At 67.9% G+C, this 19439-nt stretch overlaps 2 protein-coding genes across 6 annotated transcripts; one reads left to right on the plus strand and one right to left on the minus strand.

Annotated features, from left to right (window-relative positions):
* Positions 1-82: 82 nt before the first annotated feature.
* Positions 83-5431, minus strand: TACO1 (translational activator of cytochrome c oxidase I). 5 transcript variants are annotated; one of them, XM_082077319.1, is made up of 7 exons: positions 5320-5412; positions 4508-4707; positions 2419-2525; positions 2208-2341; positions 1057-1087; positions 820-1008; positions 83-306 (listed from the first exon to the last, which is right to left on the minus strand). In XM_082077319.1, exons 2-7 carry the CDS (start codon positions 4698-4700, stop codon positions 100-102), a joined length of 861 nt encoding a protein of 286 aa, XP_081933445.1. In that variant the 5' UTR covers positions 4701-4707; positions 5320-5412; the 3' UTR covers positions 83-99. The 5 variants fall into 5 exon arrangements, with proteins under 5 accessions (XP_081933445.1, XP_081933443.1, XP_081933444.1 ...); XM_082077317.1 differs by lacking the exon at positions 1057-1087 and adding an exon at positions 1402-1432; XM_082077318.1 differs by lacking the exon at positions 1057-1087 and adding an exon at positions 1600-1630.
* Positions 5432-5970: 539 nt separating this feature from the next.
* LOC309452675 (integrin alpha-D-like) lies at positions 5971-19390 on the plus strand (the record flags this gene model as incomplete). Its single annotated transcript, XM_082077324.1, has 13 exons — positions 5971-6060; positions 6717-6819; positions 6893-6996; positions 7084-7139; positions 7629-7743; positions 8934-9064; positions 10020-10165; positions 11305-11458; positions 13498-13648; positions 14489-14562; positions 15161-15284; positions 16581-16729; positions 19043-19390. Coding segments are annotated over exons 1-13 (1713 nt in total), but the record flags the coding sequence as incomplete, so codon positions are not given.
* Positions 19391-19439: the final 49 nt, after the last annotated feature.

Here is a 19439-nt window from a genome sequence, read left to right on the forward strand (position 1 = left end):
TTCCCCTACGCCTTCCTCAGCAGCCCCGCCCACTCCGACGACTGACCCCGCCCCCCAATAAACCGCGGCGCCGCCATCGCGGTGCGGGCAGGGAGGTGTTTATTCCCATTGGATGTTGTGGTAGCAGCGCGCCACGTCGGGGCGCCCGGCCAGCGCCTGCAGGAGGCGCCGCGCGCGCTCCCCGGCGTCCCCCGGCAGCGGCGCGCGCGCCCGCGGCACGAACTGCACCGCGGCCTCCAGGGGGCGCAGCCCCGCGGCCGCCAGCGCGCGCGACACGGCGCCCAGCGCCCCCGGCGGGCACAGGAACTGCGGGCGGACGGACGGACGGACGGGGGACAACGGGGTGGCCAACGGGGTGGAGAACGGTCAGAGAATGGCCAATGGGGTTGGGGATGGCTCATCAATGCTCAAGGTCTATTGGCCATGAACGTGCCCCAGCCCCACCCGCCTTGAGCCCCGCCCCCTTCCAGCCCCGCCCACCTTGAGCCCCACCCTCAGCCATGCCCACATTGAGCCCCTCCCCCGAGCCCCGCCCACCTTGAGCCCCACCCCCTCAACCCCACCCACCTCGAGCCACGCCCCCACCCCACCCACCTTGAGCCCCGCCCCCTCAACCCCACCCACCTCGAGCCACACCCCTTCCACCTTGAGCCCCGCCCACTCTACCCCACCCACCTCCAGCCCCACCCTCAGCCATGCCCACCTCGAGCCCCGCCCCCAAGCCCCACCCACCTCGAGCCCCACCCTCTCCAGTCCCACCCACCTCGAGCCCCGCCCCCTCCAGCCCCCCACCCATTGGAGCCCCCCAGCCCCGCCCACCTTGAGCCCCGCCCCCTCCTCATCCTCCTCCACGTCAGTGGCTCCGACCTCCAGCGCGGCCTCCAGCGCCCCCTCCAGGCTGAGCGGGCGCCCCTGGGCGTCGCTGGGCGCCACCCGCACCACGCCCTTCTCCTCGAACCCGCCGCGCGGCGCCTCGCACAGCGCCCCCCTGTGCACGGGAGGACACACCTCAGCGCCTGGTCCCTCCACAGCGCCCCCCTGTGCACGGGAGGACACCGTCAGCGCCTGGTCCCTGCACAGCGCCCCCCTGTGCACGGGAGGACACACACTCAGCGCCTGGTCCCCCCACAGCGCCCCCCTGTGCACTGGAGGACACCGTCAGCGCCTGGTCCCCCCACAGCGCCCCCCTGTGCGCGGGAGGACACCGTCAGCGCCTGGTCCGCCCACAGCGCCCCCCTGTGCACGGGAGGACACCGTCAGCGCCTGGTCCCTCCACAGCGCCCCCCTGTGCACGGGAGGACACCGTCAGCGCCTGGTCCCTCCACAGCGCCCCCCTGTGCACGGGAGGACACGTTCAGTGCCTGGTCCCTCCACAGCGCCCCCCTGTGCACGGGAGGACACCGTCAGCGCCTGGTCCCTCCACAGCGCCCCCCTGTGCACGGGAGGACACACCTCAGCGCCTGGTCCCCCCACAGCGCCCCCCTGTGCACGGGAGGACACCGTCAGCGCCTGGTCCCCCCACAGCGCCCCCCTGTGCACGGGAGGACACACCTCAGCGCCTGGTCCCTCCACAGCGCCCCCCTGTGCACGGGAGGACACCGTCAGCGCCTGGTCCCTCCACAGCGCCCCCCTGTGCACGGGAGGACACACACTCAGCGCCTGGTCCCCCCACAGCGCCCCCCTGTGCACGGGAGGACACCGTCAGCGCCTGGTCCCTCCACAGCGCCCCCCTGTGCACGGGAGGACACGTTCAGCGCCTGGTCCCTCCACAGCGCCCCCCTGTGCACGGGAGGACACGTTCAGCGCCTGGTCCCTGCACAGCGCCCCCCTGTGCACGGGAGGACACACCTCAGCGCCTGGTCCCCCCACAGCGCCCCCCTGTGCGCCGGAGGACGCGCCCTCAGCGCCGGGCGCCTGGGTCCCTTCCCCCCCGTTCCCGGACGCCTGGGTCCCTTCCCCCCCATTCCCGGACGCCTGGGTCCCTTCCCTCCCATTCCCGGGCGCCTGGGTCCCTTCCCCCCCATTCCCGGGCGCCTGGGTCCCTTCCCCCCTGTTCCCGGATGCCTGGGTCCCTTCCCCCCCGTTCCCGGACGCCTGGGTCCCTTCCCCCCCATTCCCGGACGCCTGGGTCCCTTCCCTGGGTCCCTTCCCCCCCGTTCCCGGACGCCTGGGTCCGCCCGGACGCCTGGGTCCGCCCGAGGACGCACCCGTGCTGGGCGAGCAGCAGGCGCACGTCGCGCTGGCTGCGCCGCGGGTTGTCGGTGACGATCTCCAGCAGGATGGCGGCGCCGCCGGGGCCTCGGGCCTCGCACAGCAGCCGCGTGTCCGGCGGCGGCCGCTCCTGCAGCAGGGGGCGCTCAGCCAGGACCCGGGGGGCCGTCTGTCCGTCCGCCCGCCTGTCCGTCCCCCCCGACGTACCGCGCTCTGGATGGCGGCCGCGATGGACGCCTTGGGCATGTTGTTGGCGCGACATTGCTCCACCACGTTGGCCAGCTGGGGGTTGAGCGCCGGGTCTGCGCCGCCCTCTGCGGGGGGACCCCAGGAGCCAATGGAGGCCCATCGAGCCCCCCAGGAGCCAACGGGGTCCCACCAACCCCCCCAAGGAACCAACGGGGCCCACCAACCCCCCAAGGAACCAACGGGGCCCATCAACCCCCCAAGGAACCAACGGGGTCCCACCAACCCCCCAAGGAACCAACGGGGCCCATCAACCCCCCAAGGAACCAATGGAGGCCCATCAACCCCCCCAAGGAACCAACGGGATCCCACCAACCCCCCAAGGAACCAATGGGGGCCCATCAACCCCCCAAGGAACCAACGGGATCCCACCAACCCCCCAAGGAACCAACGGGATCCCACCAACCCCCCAAGGAACCAATGGGGCCCACCAACCCCCCAAGGAACCAATGGGGCCCATCAACCCCCCAAGGAACCAACGGGGCCCACCAACCCCCCAAGGAACCAACGGGGCCCACCAACCCCCCAAGGAACCAACGGGATCCCACCAACCCCCCAAGGAACCAACGGGGGCCCATCAACCCCCCAAGGAACCAACGGGTCCCACCAGCCGCCCAAGGAACCAATGGAGGCCCATCAAGACCCCAAGGAACCAACGGGGTCCCACCAACCCCCCAAGGAACCAACGGGGCCCACCAACCCCCCAAGGAACCAACGGGGCCCACCAACCCCCCAAGGAACCAACGGGGCCCACCAACCCCCCAAGGAACCAACGGGGTCCCATCAACCCCCCCAAGGAACCAACGGGTCCCACCAACCCCCCAAGGAACCAACGGGGTCCCATCAACCCCCCCAAGGAACCAACGGGGCCCACCAACCCCCCAAGGAACCAATGGGGTCCACCAACCCCCCCAAGGAACCAACGGGGCCCACCAACCCCCCAAGGAACCAACGGGGTCCCATCAACCCCCCCAAGGAACCAACGGGGCCCACCAACCCCCCAAGGAACCAATGGGGTCCACCAACCCCCCCAAGGAACCAATGGGGCCCATCAACCCCCCAAGGAACCAACGGGTCCCACCAACTGCCCAAGGAACCAACGGGGTCCATCAACCCCCCAAGGAACCAATGGAGGCCCACCAACCCCCCCAAGGAACCAACGGGGCCCACCAACCCCCCAAGGAACCAACGGGGCCCACCAACTGCCCAAGGAACCAATGGAGGCCCATCAAGACCCCCAAGGAACCAACAGGGTCCCCCCACCCATGGAAGCCCCAGTTGGGTCCCCAACACCCCCCAAAGACCCAGTTGGGCTCCCCCACCCTGGCAGCCCCGGTGGGGTCCCCAACACCCACCAAAGACCCAGTTGGGTCCCCCCACCCATGGAAGCCCCAGTTGGGACCCCCCACCCATGGAAGCCCCAGTTGGGTCCCCCCACCCATGGAAGATCCAGTTGGGTCCCCAACACCCCCCAAAGACCCAGTTGGGTCCCCAACACCCCCCAAAGACCCAGTTGGGTCCCCCCACCCACGGAAGCCCCGGTTGGGTCCCCCCACCCATGGAAGCCCCAGTTGTGTCCCCCCACCCATGGAAGCCCCAGTTGGGTCCCCACCACCCCCCAAAGATCCCGTTGGGTCCCCCCACCCATGGAAGACCCAGTTGGTTCCCCAACACCCCCCAAAGACCCAGTTGGGTCCCCCCACCCATGGAAGATCCAGTTGGGTCCCCCCACCCACGGAAGCCCCAGTTGGGTTCCCACCACCCATGGAAGATCCCGTTGGGTCCCCCCACCCACGGAAGACCCAGTTGGGTCCCCAACACCCCCCAAAGACCCAGTTGGGTCCCACCACCCCCCAAAGACCCAGTTGGGACCCCCCACCCATGGAAGACCCAGTTGGGTCCCACCACCCATGGACACCCCAGTTGGGTCCCAACACCCCCCAAAGACCCAGTTGGGTCCCCCCACCCATGGAAGCCCCAGTTGGGTCCCCCCACCCACGGAAGCCCCGGTGGGTCCCCCCCGTGGCCGCCCCGGTTGCCCCGGCCGTACCGCGTGCCGCGGAGCGCAGCAGCAGCGCCAGGCGCTGGAAGGTCCGGCCGCGCTCGGCGTCGCGCGGGCCCTTGACGTTGCGCACCTTGGACCAGCGGTTGTGCCCGGCCCCGCGCCCCGGCGCCCGCGGCCACCCCGGCCGCCCCGCGGCCACCAGCCGCGGCCACCGCGCCAGCCACGCCGGCGCCGCCATGACGGCGCTGCGGGACACGTCAGCGGCGCCCGGGACACAGGCGGCCGGGACGCCCCAGCGGGGACCCAGGAGTTCGGGGGGACCCAGGAGTTCCGGGACACCCCAATGGGGACCCAGGAGTTCAGGGACACCCCAACGGGGACCCAGGAGTTCGGGGGGACCCAGGAGTTCGGGGACACCCCAACGGGGACCCAGGAGTTCAGGGGGGACCCAGGAGTTCAGGGACACCCCAATGGGGACCCAGGAGTTCGGGGGGACCCAGGAGTTCGGGGACACCCCAACGGGGACCCAGGAGTTCGGGGGGGACCCAGGAGTTCGGGGACGCCCCAACGGGGACCCAGGAGTTCGGGGGGGACCCAGGAGTTCGGGGGGACCCAGGAGTTCGGGGACGCCCCAACGGGGACCCAGGAGTTCGGGGGGACCCAGGAGTTCGGGGACACCCCAACGGGGGTCCCAGGTCAATGGGGACCCAGGCGTTCGGGACCCCAGGAGAGGACCCAGGAGTTCGGGACACCTCAATAGGGGACCCAGGCGTCCGGGAGCGCAGTGGAGGACCCAGGAGTTCGGGGACACCCCAGAGAGGGACCCAGGCGTCCGGACACGCACCCCCCCCACTCACCCCGTCCCGGGGACCCAGGCGTCCGAGCGCAGCCCCGCCTTTTCCCGCCGCGGGGGCCGCTGGGTAACCCCGTGTCGTCAGCGCATATTTGCATAAACCCCGCCCCTTCCGCTCGGGGCGGGGCCGGGAGGGAAGGGGGCGGAGCCGGGAGGGAAGGGGGCGGGGCCGGGAGGGAGAGGGGCGGGGCCGGGAAGGAGCGGGGCGGGGCCGGGAGGGAGCGGGGCGGGGCTGTTACCCCCAAAAGCGCCTTTTTCACCCCAAAACGCCTTTTCCCCCCAGGCGGGGGTGGCGGATGTGGGGGAGGGGCTGAGGGGGGGAGGGGTGTCGGTGATGTGGGGCTGAGGGGGGGAGGGGTGTTGGTGATGTGGGGCTGATGGGGGGAGGGGTGTCAGTGATGCGGGGCTGATGGGGGGAGGGGCCGTCACCCCGTGTCTCATTGTTGGGGGTCTGGGGGTGACAAGGGCCCAGTGACCCCAACACCCCCCACCCAGTGACCCCATGACCCCGCGGTGACCCCGTGGCGACCCCGTGGGGGTCGCGAAGGTCCCCGGGGTGGGGGTGGGGGTGGGGGAGGGGCCGCTGTCCCAAGGGGACGGGAAGTTGGTGACGTCACCGCGGTTGCACAAGGAGGGGTGGGGGTGCTGGTGACAACCCAACTTCTCCTTCGGGTCCCCATTGTCACCATGTCCGTCCGTCCTGTCACCGTGTCCGTCCGGCGGCTCCTCGTCCTCCTGGGGGCCGGTGGGTGCCCGGACGCCTGGGTCCTCTATTTGGGGTGGGGGTGGGTGACGCCCGGACGCCTGGGTCCCCTCCTGGGATTTGGGTGCCTGGATGCCTGGGTCCCCCATTTGGGGTGGGGACCCAGACACCTGGGTCCCCTATTTGGGGTGGGGTCCCGGACGCCTGGGTCCCCTATTTGGGGTGGGGTCCCGGACACCTGGGTCCCCTGTTTGGGGTTTGGGTGCCTGGACGCCTGGGTCCCCTATTTGGGGTGGGGGTGGGTGACGCCCGGACACCTGGGTCCCCTATTTGGGGTTTGGGTGCTCGGACGCCTGGGTCCCCTATTTGGGGGGGGGGGTGAGTGACACCCGGACGCCTGGGTCCCCTCCTGGGGTTTGGGTGCCCGGATGCCTGGGTCCCCTATTTGGGGTTTGGGTGCCCGGACACCTGGGTCCCTTATTTGGGGTGGGGTCCCGGACGCCTGGGTCCCCTGTTTGGGTTTGGGTGCCCGGACACCTGGGTCCCCTGTTTGGGGTTTGGTGCCCGGATGCCTGGGTCCCCTATTCGGGACGGGTCCCGGACGCCTGGGTCCCCTGTTTGGGTTTGGGTGCCCGGACGCCTGGGTCCCCTGTTCGGGATGGGTCCCGGACGCCTGGGTCCGTTTCTCCGCCGCCCAGCGCTGACCTGCGGTGGCACCGGCGTGGACGTGGAGTCGGTGACAACGTTCTCCGGTGACGCCGGCGCCGCCTTCGGTCACAGCGTCGCCCAGTTCGGTGACGGGTGAGGAGACACCGGGGGGGGGACACCCCGAATTAACCCAAAATCGCGCTAAATCCCCCCAAAACCCCGGCAGGGTGCTGGTGGGCGCCCCGCTGCGCCGCGACGGCGACAACCGCGCCGGGGGCGTCTATTGGTGCCGCCAGCGCCTGGGGACGTGCCAGGAGGTCCCTGTCACCGGTGAGGCCCCCCCCGTGTCCCCCCGTCCCCACCCGGACGCCTGGGTCCCCCAGGAAAAGGGGGTGACCCCCCCCCGTGTCCCCACAGGGGCCCCCAATGCGTCGCTGGGGCTGGCGCTGGCGGCCGGGGACACCGAGGCTGTGGTGAGTGGGGTGACAGCTCATGGGGGTGACAGCTCATGGGGTGACGGCTCATGGGGTGACGGCTCATGGGGTGACGTCTCATGGGGTGACGGCTCATGGGGTGACAGCTCATGGGGTGACGGCTCATGGGGGTGACAGCTCATGGGGTGACAACTCATGGGGTGACGTCTCATGGGGTGGGAGCTCATGGGGTGGGAGCTCATGGGGGTGACAGCTCATGGGGTGACGTCTCATGGGGGTGACAGTTCATGGGGTGACAGCTCATGGGTGACAGCTCATGGGGTGACAGCTCATGGGGTGACAGCTCATGGGGTGGGAGCTCATGGGGTGACAACTCATGGGGTGACGTCTCATGGGGTGACGTCTCATGGGGTGACAGCTCATGGGGTGACGGCTCATGGGGTGACGTCTCATGGGGGTGGCAGGAGATGAACCCCCCCCCGACCTGTCACCTGACGTGTCCCCGTGTCCGTCCGCGTGTCCGTCCAGGTGTGCGGCCCCACCGCCCCCCAGCTCTGTGGTCACAACGTCCACGTCCGCGGCTCCTGTGTCGTCCTGGACCCTGCGCTGCAGCCGCTGCGGCGCCTCCCGGCGGCCACGCCGGGTATGGGACACGGGACACGGGGACAATGGGGACACGGGACACGGGACACGGGGACAATGGGGACAATGGGGACATGGGGACAATGGGGACACGGGGACATGGGGACATGGGGACATGGGGACATGGGGACAGGGGGACATGGGGACAGGGGGGACATGGGGACAGGGGGGGACATGGGGACAGGGGGACACGGGACACGGGGACATGGGGACAATGGGGACATGGGGACATGGGGACAGGGGGACATGGGGACAGGGGGACACGGGACACGGGGACATGGGGACAATGGGGACATGGGGACATGGGGACAGGGGGACATTGGGGACAGGGGGACATGGGGACAGGGGGGACAGGGGGACATGGGGACAATGGGGACATGGGGACATGGGGACAGGGGGACACGGGACACGGGGACATGGGGACAATGGGGACATGGGGACAGGGGGACAGGGGGGATATGGGGACAATGGGGGGACATGGGGACATGGGGGACACGGGGGGACATGGGGACACAGGGGACAGGGGGGATATGAGGATATGAGGGACATGGGGACATAGGGGACGTGGGGACATGGGGGACATGGAGACATGGGGATATGAGGGGACAGGGGGGACATGGGGGACATGTGGGACATGGGGACATGGGGATATGAGGGGACATGAGGATATGAGGGGACATGGGGACAATGGGGGGACATGGGGGGACATGTGGGACATGGGGACACAGGGGACATGGGGACACGGGGACACGGAAACACGGCGACAATGGGGACACAGAGAACACGGGGACATGGGGCCATGGGGCCATGGGGCCATGGGGACATGGGGACATGGGGACATGGGGACACAGGGGCATGGGAACACAGGGAACACAGGGACATGGGGCCATGGGGCCATGGGGCCATGGGGACACGGGGCCATGGGGCCATGGGGACACGGGGCCATGGGGACATGGGGACACGGGGCCATGGGGACACGGGGACAATGGGGCCATGGGGGACATGGGGCCATGGGGGACATGGGGACACGAGGCCACGGGGCCATGGGGACATGGGGACACGGGGCCATGGGGACATGGGGACACGGGGCCATGGGGACACGGGGACAATGGGGCCATGGGGGCCATGGGGCCATGGGGGACATGGGGACACGAGGCCACGGGGCCACGGGCCGCGGTGCCGTCCCGCCAGAGTGCCCGCGGCGCCGCTCGGACATCGCGGTGCTGGTGGACGGGTCGGGCAGCATCAGCCGCCAGGACTTCGGCACCATGAAGAACTTCGTGCTGGAGGTGATGAGGAGGTTCCAGGGCACGGACACGCAGGTGCGGGACACGGGGACATCTCATGGGGTGGAATCTCATGGGGTGGAATCTCGTGGGGTGACATCTCATGGGGTGACAGATCATGGGGTGACATCTCATGGGGTGGAATCTCATGGGGGTGATAATCTCATGGGGTGACATCTCGTGGGGTGACAACTCATGGGGTGACATCTCATTGGGGTGGAATCTCATGGGGTGACAACTCATGGGGTGACAACTCATGGGGATGGAATCTCATGTCATGGGGTTTCATGTCATCAGGGTGACATCTCACGGGGTGACATCTCATGGGGTTGAATCTCATGGGGTGACAACTCATGGGGTGACATCTCATGGATGACATCTCATGGGGGTGACATCCCATGGGGTGACATCTCACGGGGTGACATCTCATGGGGTGACAACTCATGGGGTGACATCCCATGGGGTGGAATCTCATGGGGGTGACATCTCGTGGGGTTGAATCTCATGGGGGTGACAACTCATGGGGGTGGAATCTCATGGGGTGACATCTCATGGGGTGACATCTCACGGGGTGACATCTCATGGGGTGACAACTCATGGGGTGACATCCCATGGGGTGACATCCCATGGGGTGGAATCTCATGGGGGTGACATCTCGTGGGGTTGAATCTCATGGGGGTGACAACTCATGGGGGTGACATCTCGTGGGGTTGAATCTCATGGGGGTGACAACTCATGGGGGTGGAATCTCATGGGGTGACATCTCATGGGGTGACATCCCATGGAGGTGTCATCTCATGGGGGTGGAATCTCATGGGGTGACATCTCACGGGGTGACATCTCACGGGGTGACATCTCGTGGGGTGACATCCCATGGGTGACATCTCATGGGGCGGAATCTCGTGGGGGTGACATCCCATGGGGTGACATCCCAGGGGGTGACATCCCGCGGGTCCCCCCGCGCCGTCCCACGCGTGTCCCGTGTCCCCAGTTCGCGCTGTCCCAGTTCTCCCACCTCGTCGTCGACCACTTCAGCTTCTCGGCGTTCGCGGCGGCCGCCGACCCCGCGGCGCTGCTGGCGCCGGTTTGGCAGCTGGGGAGCACCACGCGCACGGCCACCGCCATGCGGCACGTGCTGTGCGTCACCGCACCGCGTCACCGTCACCCCCAAGTCACCGTCACCCCCAAGTCACCGTCACCCCCGCGTCACCGTCCCCCCGTGTCACCGTCACCCCCGCGTCACCGTCACCCCCGCGTCACCGTCACCCCCGCATCACTGTAACCCCCGCGTCACCGTCCCCCTGTGTCACCGCCACCCGCGTCACCGTCACCCCCGCGTCACCGTCCCCCCGTGTCACCGTCATCCCCATGTCACTGTCACTCCTGCATCACCGTCATCCCCGTGTCACTGTCCCCCCATGTCACCATCCCCATGTCACCGTCTCCCCCCCGTCACCGTCATCCCTGTGTCACCGTTACCCTTGTGTCACCATACCCATGTCACCGTCACCCCCATGTCACCGTTCCCCCCCCATCACCGTCCCCCCCGCGTCACTGTCCCCCCCCGGTCACCGTCACCCCCGTGTCACCGTCCCCCTGTGTCACCATCACCTCTGCGTCACTGTCACCCTGTGTCACCGTCCCCCCCGCAACACCATCCCCCCCGTGTCACTGTCCCCCTGTGTCACCGTTGTCACCCCTCGTCACCGTCCCCCCGTGTCACCGTCCCCCTGTGTCACTGTTGTCACCCCGTGTCACCGTCCCCCCATGTCCCCGTTGTCCCCCCCGTCACCGTCCCCCCGTGTCACCGTCCCCCCGTGTCCCCGTTGTCCCCCCGTCACCGTCCCCCCGTGTCACCGTCCCCCTGTGTCACTGTTGTCACCCCGTGTCACCGTCCCCCCATGTCCCCGTTGTCCCCCCCGTCACCGTCCCCCCGTGTCACCGTCCCCCCGTGTCCCCGTTGTCCCCCCGTCACCGTCCCCCCGTGTCACCGTCCCCCCGTGTCCCCGTTGTCCCCCCGTCACCGTCCCCCCGTGTCACCGTCCCCCCGTGTCCCCGTTGTCCCCCCGTCACCGCCCCCCCGTGTCCCCGTTGTCCCCCCGTCACCGTCCCCCCGTGTCACCGTCCCCCCGTGTCCCCGTTGTCCCCCCGTGTCCCCGTTGTCCCCCCGTCACCGCCCCCCCGTGTCACCGTCCCCCCGTGTCCCCGTTGTCACCCCCCGTCACCGTCCCCCCGTGTCCCCGTTGTCCCCCCGTCACCGCCCCCGTGTCCCGCAGGACCAGCGTGTTTGTCCCCGGGAAGGGCGCGCGCGCCGGCGCCACGCGGGTGCTGGTGGTGATCACGGACGGGAGGAAGTTCGACGACCCGCTGGGCTACGAGGACGTCGTCCCGCTGGCCGAGCGAATGGGGGTGACGCGCTACGCCATCGGGGTGAGGCCGCGGCCCCGTGGCCCCAACGACGGCCCCTTGGCCACCCCAATGTCCCCTTGGCCATCCCAACATCCCCAACATCCCCTTGGCCATCCCAATGTCCCCAATGTCCCCTTGGCCACCCCAATGTTCCCCAACATCTCCTTGGCCATCCCAATGTCCCCTTGGCCATCCCAACATCCCCAACATCCTCTTGGCCATCCCAATGTCCCCAACATCCTCTTGGCCATCCCAATGTCCCCTTGGCCATCCCAATGTCCCCAACATCTCCTTGGCCATCCCAATGTCCCCTTGGCCATCCCAATGTCCCCAACATCTCCTTGGCCATCCCAATGTCCCCTTGGCCATCCCAATGTCCCCAACATCTCCTTGGCCATCCCAATGTCCCCTTGGCCATCCCAATGTCCCCAACATCTCCTTGGCCATCCCAACATCCTCTTGGCCATCCCAATGTCCCCAACGTCTCCTTGGCCATCCCAATGTCCCCTTGGCCTTCCCAATGTCCCCAACATCCTCTTGGCCATCCCAATGTCCCCAACATCTCCTTGGCCATCCCAACGTCCCCTTGGCCACCCCAACATCCCCAACATCCTCTTGGCCATCCCAATGTCCCCAATGTCCTCTTGGCCATCCCAATGTCCCCTTGGCCATCCCAACATCCCCAACATCCTCTTGGCCATCCCAATGTCCCCTTGGTCTTCCCAATGTCCCCAACATCTCCTTGGCCATCCCAATGTCCCCTTGGCCATCCCAATGTCCCCAACATCCTCTTGGCCATCCCAATGTCCCCTTGGTCTTCCCAATGTCCCCAACATCTCCTTGGCCATCCCAATGTCCCCTTGGCCATCCCAACGTCCCCAACGTCTCCTTGGCCATCCCAATGTCCCCTTGGCCATCCCAATGTCCCCAACATCTCCTTGGCCATCCCAATGTCCCCTTGGCCATCCCAATGTCCCCAACGTCTCCTTGGCCATCCCAATGTCCCCAACATCTCCTTGGCCATCCCAATGTCCCCTTGGCCATCCCAATGTCCCCAACGTCTCCTTGGCCATCCCAATGTCCCCAACATCTCCTTGGCCATCCCAATGTCCCCTTGGCCATCCCAACGTCCCCTTGGCCATCCCAATGTCCCCTTGGTCATCCCAATGTCCCCAATGTCCCCTTGGCCATCCCAACATCCCCAACATCTCCAACCTTGTCCATCCGCCCATCTGTCCATCCATCCCAAACATCTCCATCCATCCATCTGTCCATCCATCCCCAACATCTCCATCCATCCCCAACATCTCCATCCATCCCCATCCATCCATCTGTCCATCCATCCCCAACATCTCCAACCTTGTCCATCTGTCCATCTGTGCATCCATCCATCTCCATCCATCCCCAACATCTCCATCCATCCGTCCATCCATCCATCCCCAACATCTCCATCCATCCCCAACATCTCCAACCTTGTCCATCCGTCCATCTGTCCATCCATCCCCATCCATCCATCTGTCCATCCATCCCCAACATCTCCAACCTTGTCCATCCATCCCCAACGTCTCCATTCATCCCCAACACCTCCATCCATCTCCATCCATCCATCTGTCCATCCATCCCCAACATCTCCAACCTTATCCGTCTGTCCGTCCGCGCAGGTGGGCGGGGCGTTCCGGGGGGTCGGTCTGACGGTCCATGTCCGTCTGTCCGCGCAGCTGGGCGGGGCGTTCCGGGGGGTCGGTCTGACGGTCCATGTCCGTCTGTCCGTGCAGGTGGGCGGGGCGTTCCGGGGGGTCGGTCTGACGGTCCATGTCCGTCTGTCCGCGCAGCTGGGCGGGGCGTTCCGGGGGGTCGGTCTGACGGTCCATGTCCGTCTGTCCGCGCAGGTGGGCGGGGCGTTCCGGGGGGTCGCTCTGACGGTCCATGTCCGTCTGTCCGTCCAGGTGGGCGGGGCGTTCCGGGGGGTCGGTCTGACGGTCCATGTCCGTCTGTCCGTGCAGGTGGGCGGGGCGTTCCGGGGGGTCGCTCTGACGGTCCATGTCCGTCTGTCCGTGCAGGTGGGCGGGGCGTTCCGGGACGCCGAGGCGCTGCGGGAGCTGCAGACCATCGCGTCGCCCCCCCCGGAGCAGCACGTGTTCCGCGTCGACAACTTCCAGGCGCTGCGGGGGATCCAGCAGCAGCTGCAGGACCAGATCTTCGCCATCGAGGGTGGGCGGGGCCGGGGGCGGGGCCGGGGCGGGGCCGGGGGCGGGGCCACGGGTGCGGCCACACCCACCCGCGGGGGGACAGAGCGGGGGTGGATGGACGGCTGGAGGGGATTGGGGTGGGGGGACGGGGTTGGAGATGGATGGAGATGGATGGACAGATGGATGGATGGACAGATGGGATGGAGATGGGATGGACAGATGGATGGACGGATGGATGGACAGATGGACAGATGGCTGGAGATGGGATGGATGGACAGATGGATGGAGATGAGATGAAAGGATGGATGGATGGATGGATGGATGGATGGACAGATAGAGATGGATGGACAGATAGATGGACAGATGGATGGACGGATGGACAAGTGGAGATGGGATGGACAGATGGATGGAGATGGATGGACAGATGGATGCATGGATGGACGGATGGATAGAGATGGATGAACAGATGGATGGACAGATGGATGGAGATGGGATGGACGGATGGATGGAGATGGATGGACAGATGGATGCATGGATGGACAGATGGATGCATGGATGGACAGATGGATGGAGATGGATGGACAGATGGATGGACAGATGGATGGAGATGGGATGGACAGATGGATGGACGGATGGATGGAGATGGACAGACGGATGGATGGACAGATGGATGGAGATGGGATGGACAGATGGATGGACGGATGGATGGAGATGGACGGACGGATGGATGGACGGATGGATGGAGATGGATGGACAGATGGATGGACGGATGGATGGAGATGGGATGGACAGGTGGATGGACGGACGGATGGATGGACGAGTGGGGATGATGGACAGACGGACGCTGGTCCCCGTGTCCCAGGCACCCGCTCGGCGCACAGCAGCTCGTTCCAGCTGGAGATGGCCCAGGAGGGGCTGAGCGCCCTGCTGACCCCCGTGAGTGTCCCCACGTCCCCCGTGTCCCCACGTCCCCCGTGTCCCCACGTCCCCCCGCGTCCCCACGTCCCCGTGTCCCCATGTCCCACCACATCCCCACGTCCCCGTGTCCCCATGTCCCCCGTGTCCCCATGTCCCCTGTGTCCCCATGTCCCCACATCCCCCCTGTCCCCACGTCCCCCGTGTCCCCCGCGTCCCCACGTCCCCGTGTCCCCATGTCCCCGTGTCCCCACGTCCCCGTGTCCCCACGTCCCCACGTCCCCGTGTCCCCACGTCCCCGTGTCCCCCGCGTCCCCACGTCCCCCCGTGTCCCCACGTCCCCGTGTCCCCACGTCCCCATGTCCCCGCGTCCCCACGTCCCCGTGTCCCCACGTCCCCGTGTCCCCGCGTCCCCCGCGTCCCCACGTCCCCCCGTGTCCCCACGTCCCCATGTCCCCACATCCCCCATATCCCCGTGTCCCCCGCGTCCCCGTGTCCCCGCGTCCCCACGTCCCCATGTCCCCGTGTCCCCGTGTCCCCGCGTCCCCACGTCCCCGTGTCCCCGTGTCCCCACGTCCCCGTGTCCCCGCGTCCCCACGTCCCCGCTGTGCGCCGGCAGGACGGGGCCGTCCTGGGAGCCGTGGGCGCCTACGACTGGTCGGGCGGCGCCGTCGTCACCAGCGCCGGAGGGGACAGCGCGTTCGTCAACGCGTCACACGGGGACGGCAGCGACGCCTACGCGGGTGAGGGGGGGCGCCGTGTCACCGCGGGGCGCTGGGGACACCGCTGTCCCCATGGGGGTCCTGGGCCACGCTGGTGTCCCCGCGGGGCGCTGGGGACACCGCTGTCCCCATGGGGGTCCTGGGCCACGTTGGTGTCCCCGCGGGGCGCTGGGGACACCGCTGTCCCCATGGGGGTCCTGGGCCACGTTGGTGTCCCCGCGGGGCGCTGGGGACACCGCTGTCCCCATGGGGGTCCTGGGCCACGTTGGTGTCACCGCGGGGCTCTGGGGACACCGCTGTCCCCAGATGTTGGTGTCCCCACCAGGATCGGGGGCTCTGGGGCTCCTCGGTGACGCCACAACCCCATGTCCCCCATGTCCCCGATGTACCCCCTGACCACATGTCCCCATGTCCCCACATCCCCATGTCCCCATGTCCCGTGTCCCCATGTCCCGTGTCCCCATGTCCGTGTGTCCCCATGTCCCCCGTGTCCCCGTGTCCCCACATCCCCGTGTCCCCACATCCCCATGTCCCCATGTCCCATGTCCGCGTGTCCCCATGTCCCCATGTCCCATGTCCCCACATCCTCATGTCCCATGTCCCCATGTCCTCACATCCCCACGTCCCCATGTCCCCACGTCCCTACATCCCCATGTCCCCGTGTCCCCATGTCCCGTGTCCCCATGTCCCCGTGTCCCCACGTCCCTGTGTCCCCACATCCACATGTCCCATGTCCCATGTCCCCATGTCCGCGTATCCCCATGTCCCCGTGTCCCCACATCCCCATGTCCCCATGTCCCATGTCCCCATGTCCGCGTATCCCCATGTCCCCGTGTCCCCACATCCCCGTGTCCCCATGTCCCATGTCCCCATGTCCGTGTGTCCCCACATCCCCATGTCCCCACATCCCCATGTCCCCACGTCCCATGTCCCCATGTCCGCATGTCCCCATGTCCCTACATCCCCATGTCCCCATGTCCCTGTGTCCCCATGTCCACATGTCCCCCTGTCCCCTGTCCCATGTCCCTGTCCCCTGTCCCGTATCCCGTGTCCCCGTGTCCCCGTGTCCCCTGTCCCCTGTCCCCTGTCCCCTGTCCCTGTCCCCTGTCCCATGTCCCTGTCCCCTGTCCCGTGTCCCCTGTCCCCTGTCCCCTGTCCCCTGTCCCCTGTCCCCTGTCCCTGTCCCCTGTCCCGTATCCCGTGTCCCCGTGTCCCCTGTCCCGTGTCCCCTGTCCCCTGTCCCATGTCCCTGTCCCCTGTCCCCTGTCCCGTATCCCGTGTCCCCTGTCCCCTGTCCCGTCCCCGTCCCGTGCGCAGGGTACGCGGTGGAGCGCCTGTCGCTGCCTGGGGGCCGCGCGCTGGCCCTGGGCGCCCCCCGGTCCCGCCACGTCGGGCGCCTCCTGCTGTTCGTGCAGCGCCAGCCCGGGGACCCCTGGGACCTGCGGGCGGAGGCCACCGGGACGCAGGTGAGACGGGGACACGGGGACACGGGGGACACGGGGGACACGGGGACATGGGGACATGGGGACATGGGGACACGGGGGATGCGGGGGACACGGGGGACACAGGGGACACGGGGACATGGGGACACGGGGGACACGGGGGACATGGGGGGACATGGGGGACACGGGGACATGGGGACACGGGGGACACGGGGGACATGGGGGGACATGGGGGACACGGGGACATGGGGACACGGGGACACGGGGACATGGGGGGACATGGGGGACACGGGGACATGGGGACACGGGGGATGCGGGGGACACGGGGGATGCGGGGGACGCAGGTGAGACGGGGACACGGGGACACGGGGACATGGGGGACATGGGGGACATGGGGGACACGGGGGACATGGGGGGACATGGGGGACACAGGGACATGGGGACACGGGGGACACGGGGGACACGGGGGACATGGGGGACACGGGGACATGGGGACATGGGGGACATGGGGGGACACGGGGGACACGGGGACGTGGGGGACACGGGGACACGGGGACATGGGGGACATGGGGGGACATGGGGGACATGGGGACGTGGGGGGACGTGGGGGACATGGGGACACAGGGGACATGGGGACACGGGGACATGAGGGGACACGGGGGACACGGGGGACATGGGGACGTGGGGGGACGTGGGGGACATGGGGACACAGGGGACATGGGGACATGGGGGACATGGGGACACAGGGGGACACGGGGACACAGGGGACACGGGGACATGGGGGACATGGGGGACATGGGGACACAGGGGACACGGGGGACACGGGGACATGGGGGACATGGGGGACATGGGGGACACAGGGGACACGGGGGACACGGGGGGACACGGGGGACATGGGGGACACAGGGGACACGGGGGACACGGGGGACATGGGGGGACATGGGGACACGGGGGACATGGGGGACACGGGGGACACGGGGGACATGGGGGACACGGGGGACACGGGGGGACACTGGGGACACGGGGGACACAGGGGACACGGGGACACGGGGACACGGGGACACGGGGGACATGGGGGACACGGGGACACGGGGACACGGGGGACATGGGGGACACGGGGACACGGGGACACGGGGGACATGGGGACACGGGCGGGGTGTTGAGGTGCTGGAGATGCTGCTGTCCCCATAAAGCCTTGGGGACGTTGGTGTCCCCATAAAGTCAAGGAGATGTTGGTGTCCCCTTGAGGGAGCTGGGGGACACTTGTGTCCCCATGAAGTTCTGGAGGTGCTGGTTGAGGTTCCTGGAGATCTCAGTGTCCTCAAGAGGAACCTGGGGGACATTGGTGTCCCCAAGAGGAACCTGGGGACACTTGTGTCCACATGAGGAACCTGGGGGACATTGGTGTCCCCAAGAGGAACCTGGGGACACTTGTGTCCACATGAGGAACCTGGGGGACATTGGTGTCCCCAAGAGGAACCTGGAGATGCTGGTTGAGGTTCTGGAGCTCTCGGTGTCCCCAAGAGGACCCTGGTGGCCCTACAAGGCTCCGGAGCTCTCGGTGTCCCCAAGAGGACCCTGGTGGCTCTATGAGGCTCCAGAGCTCTCGGTGTCCCCAAGAGGACCCTGGTGGCTCTACGAGGCTCTGGAGCTCTCGGTGTCCCCAAGAGGACCCTGGTGGCTCTACGAGGCTCCGGAGCTCTCGGTGTCCCCAAGAGGACCCTGGTGGCTCTACGAGGCTCCGGAGCTCTCGGTGTCCCCAAGAGGACCCTGGTGGCTCTACGAGGCTCCGGAGCTCTCGGTGTCCCCAAGAGGACCCTAGTGGCCCTACGAGGCTCCGGAGCTCTCGGTGTCCCCGAGGACCCTGGTAGCTCTACGAGGCTCCGGAGCTCTCGGTGTCCCCAAGAGGACCCTGGTGGCTCTACGAGGCTCCGGAGCTCTTGGTGTCCCCAAGAGGACCCTGGTGGCTCTACGAGGCTCCGGAGCTCTCGGTGTCCCCAAGAGGACCCTGGTGGCTCTATGAGGCTCCGGAGCTCTCGGTGTCCCCAAGAGGACCCTGGTGGCTCTACGAGGCTCCGGAGCTCTCGGTGTCCCCAAGAGGACCCTGGTGGCTCTATGAGGCTCCGGAGCTCTCGGTGTCCCCAAGAAGACCCTGGTGGCTCTACGAGGCTCCGGAGCTCTCGGTGTCCCCAAGAGGACCCTGGTGGCTCTATGAGGCTCCGGAGCTCTCGGTGTCCCCAAGAGGACCCTGGTGGCTCTATGAGGCTCCGGAGCTCTCGGTGTCCCCAAGAGGACCCTGGTGGCTCTATGAGGCTCCGGAGCTCTCGGTGTCCCCAGGTGGGCTCGTACTTCGGGGCGTCCCTGCTGGCCCTGGACGCGGACGGCGACGGAGCCGCCGAGGCGCTGCTGGTGGGGTCCCCCATGTTCTTCGGGGGCGGGGGCGGCGGGCGCGTGTCCGTGTGTCCCCTGCGTCCCCGCGGGGGGCGGCTGCCGTGCCCGGGGACGCTGCGGGGCCAGCCCGGCCACCCCCTGGGCCGCTTCGGCGCCGCGCTGGCCGCGCTGGGCGACCTGGACGGCGACGGCAGAGCCGAGGTGGCCGTGGGGGCGCCCATGGAGGACGAGGGCGCCGGAGCCGTCTACGTGTTCCCGGGGGACAGAGGCGGCGTCGGGGACACCTACAGCCAGGTGGGACATGGGGACATGGGGTGGGGACACCTACAGCCAGGTGGGACAT

The sequence above is a fragment of the Streptopelia decaocto genome, assembly GCF_964273445.1.
Source record: "Streptopelia decaocto genome assembly, contig: HAP1_SCAFFOLD_1076, whole genome shotgun sequence".
NCBI classification, from domain to species: Eukaryota; Metazoa; Chordata; class Aves; order Columbiformes; family Columbidae; genus Streptopelia; species Streptopelia decaocto.

Excerpts from the sequence above, each read along its gene's own strand:
- TACO1 (XM_082077319.1), bottom strand. The coding sequence starts at position 4,700 with ATGGCGGCGCCGGCGTGGCTGGCGCGGTGGCCGCGGCTGGTGGCCGCG. Across the intron at positions 2,526-4,507 it reads GCTGCGCTCCGCGGCACGCG|AGGGCGGCGCAGACCCGGCG; the intron begins GTACGGCCGGGG and ends GTCCCCCCGCAG. Across the intron at positions 2,342-2,418 it reads CGGCCGCCATCCAGAGCGCG|GAGCGGCCGCCGCCGGACAC; the intron begins GTACGTCGGGGG and ends CCCCTGCTGCAG.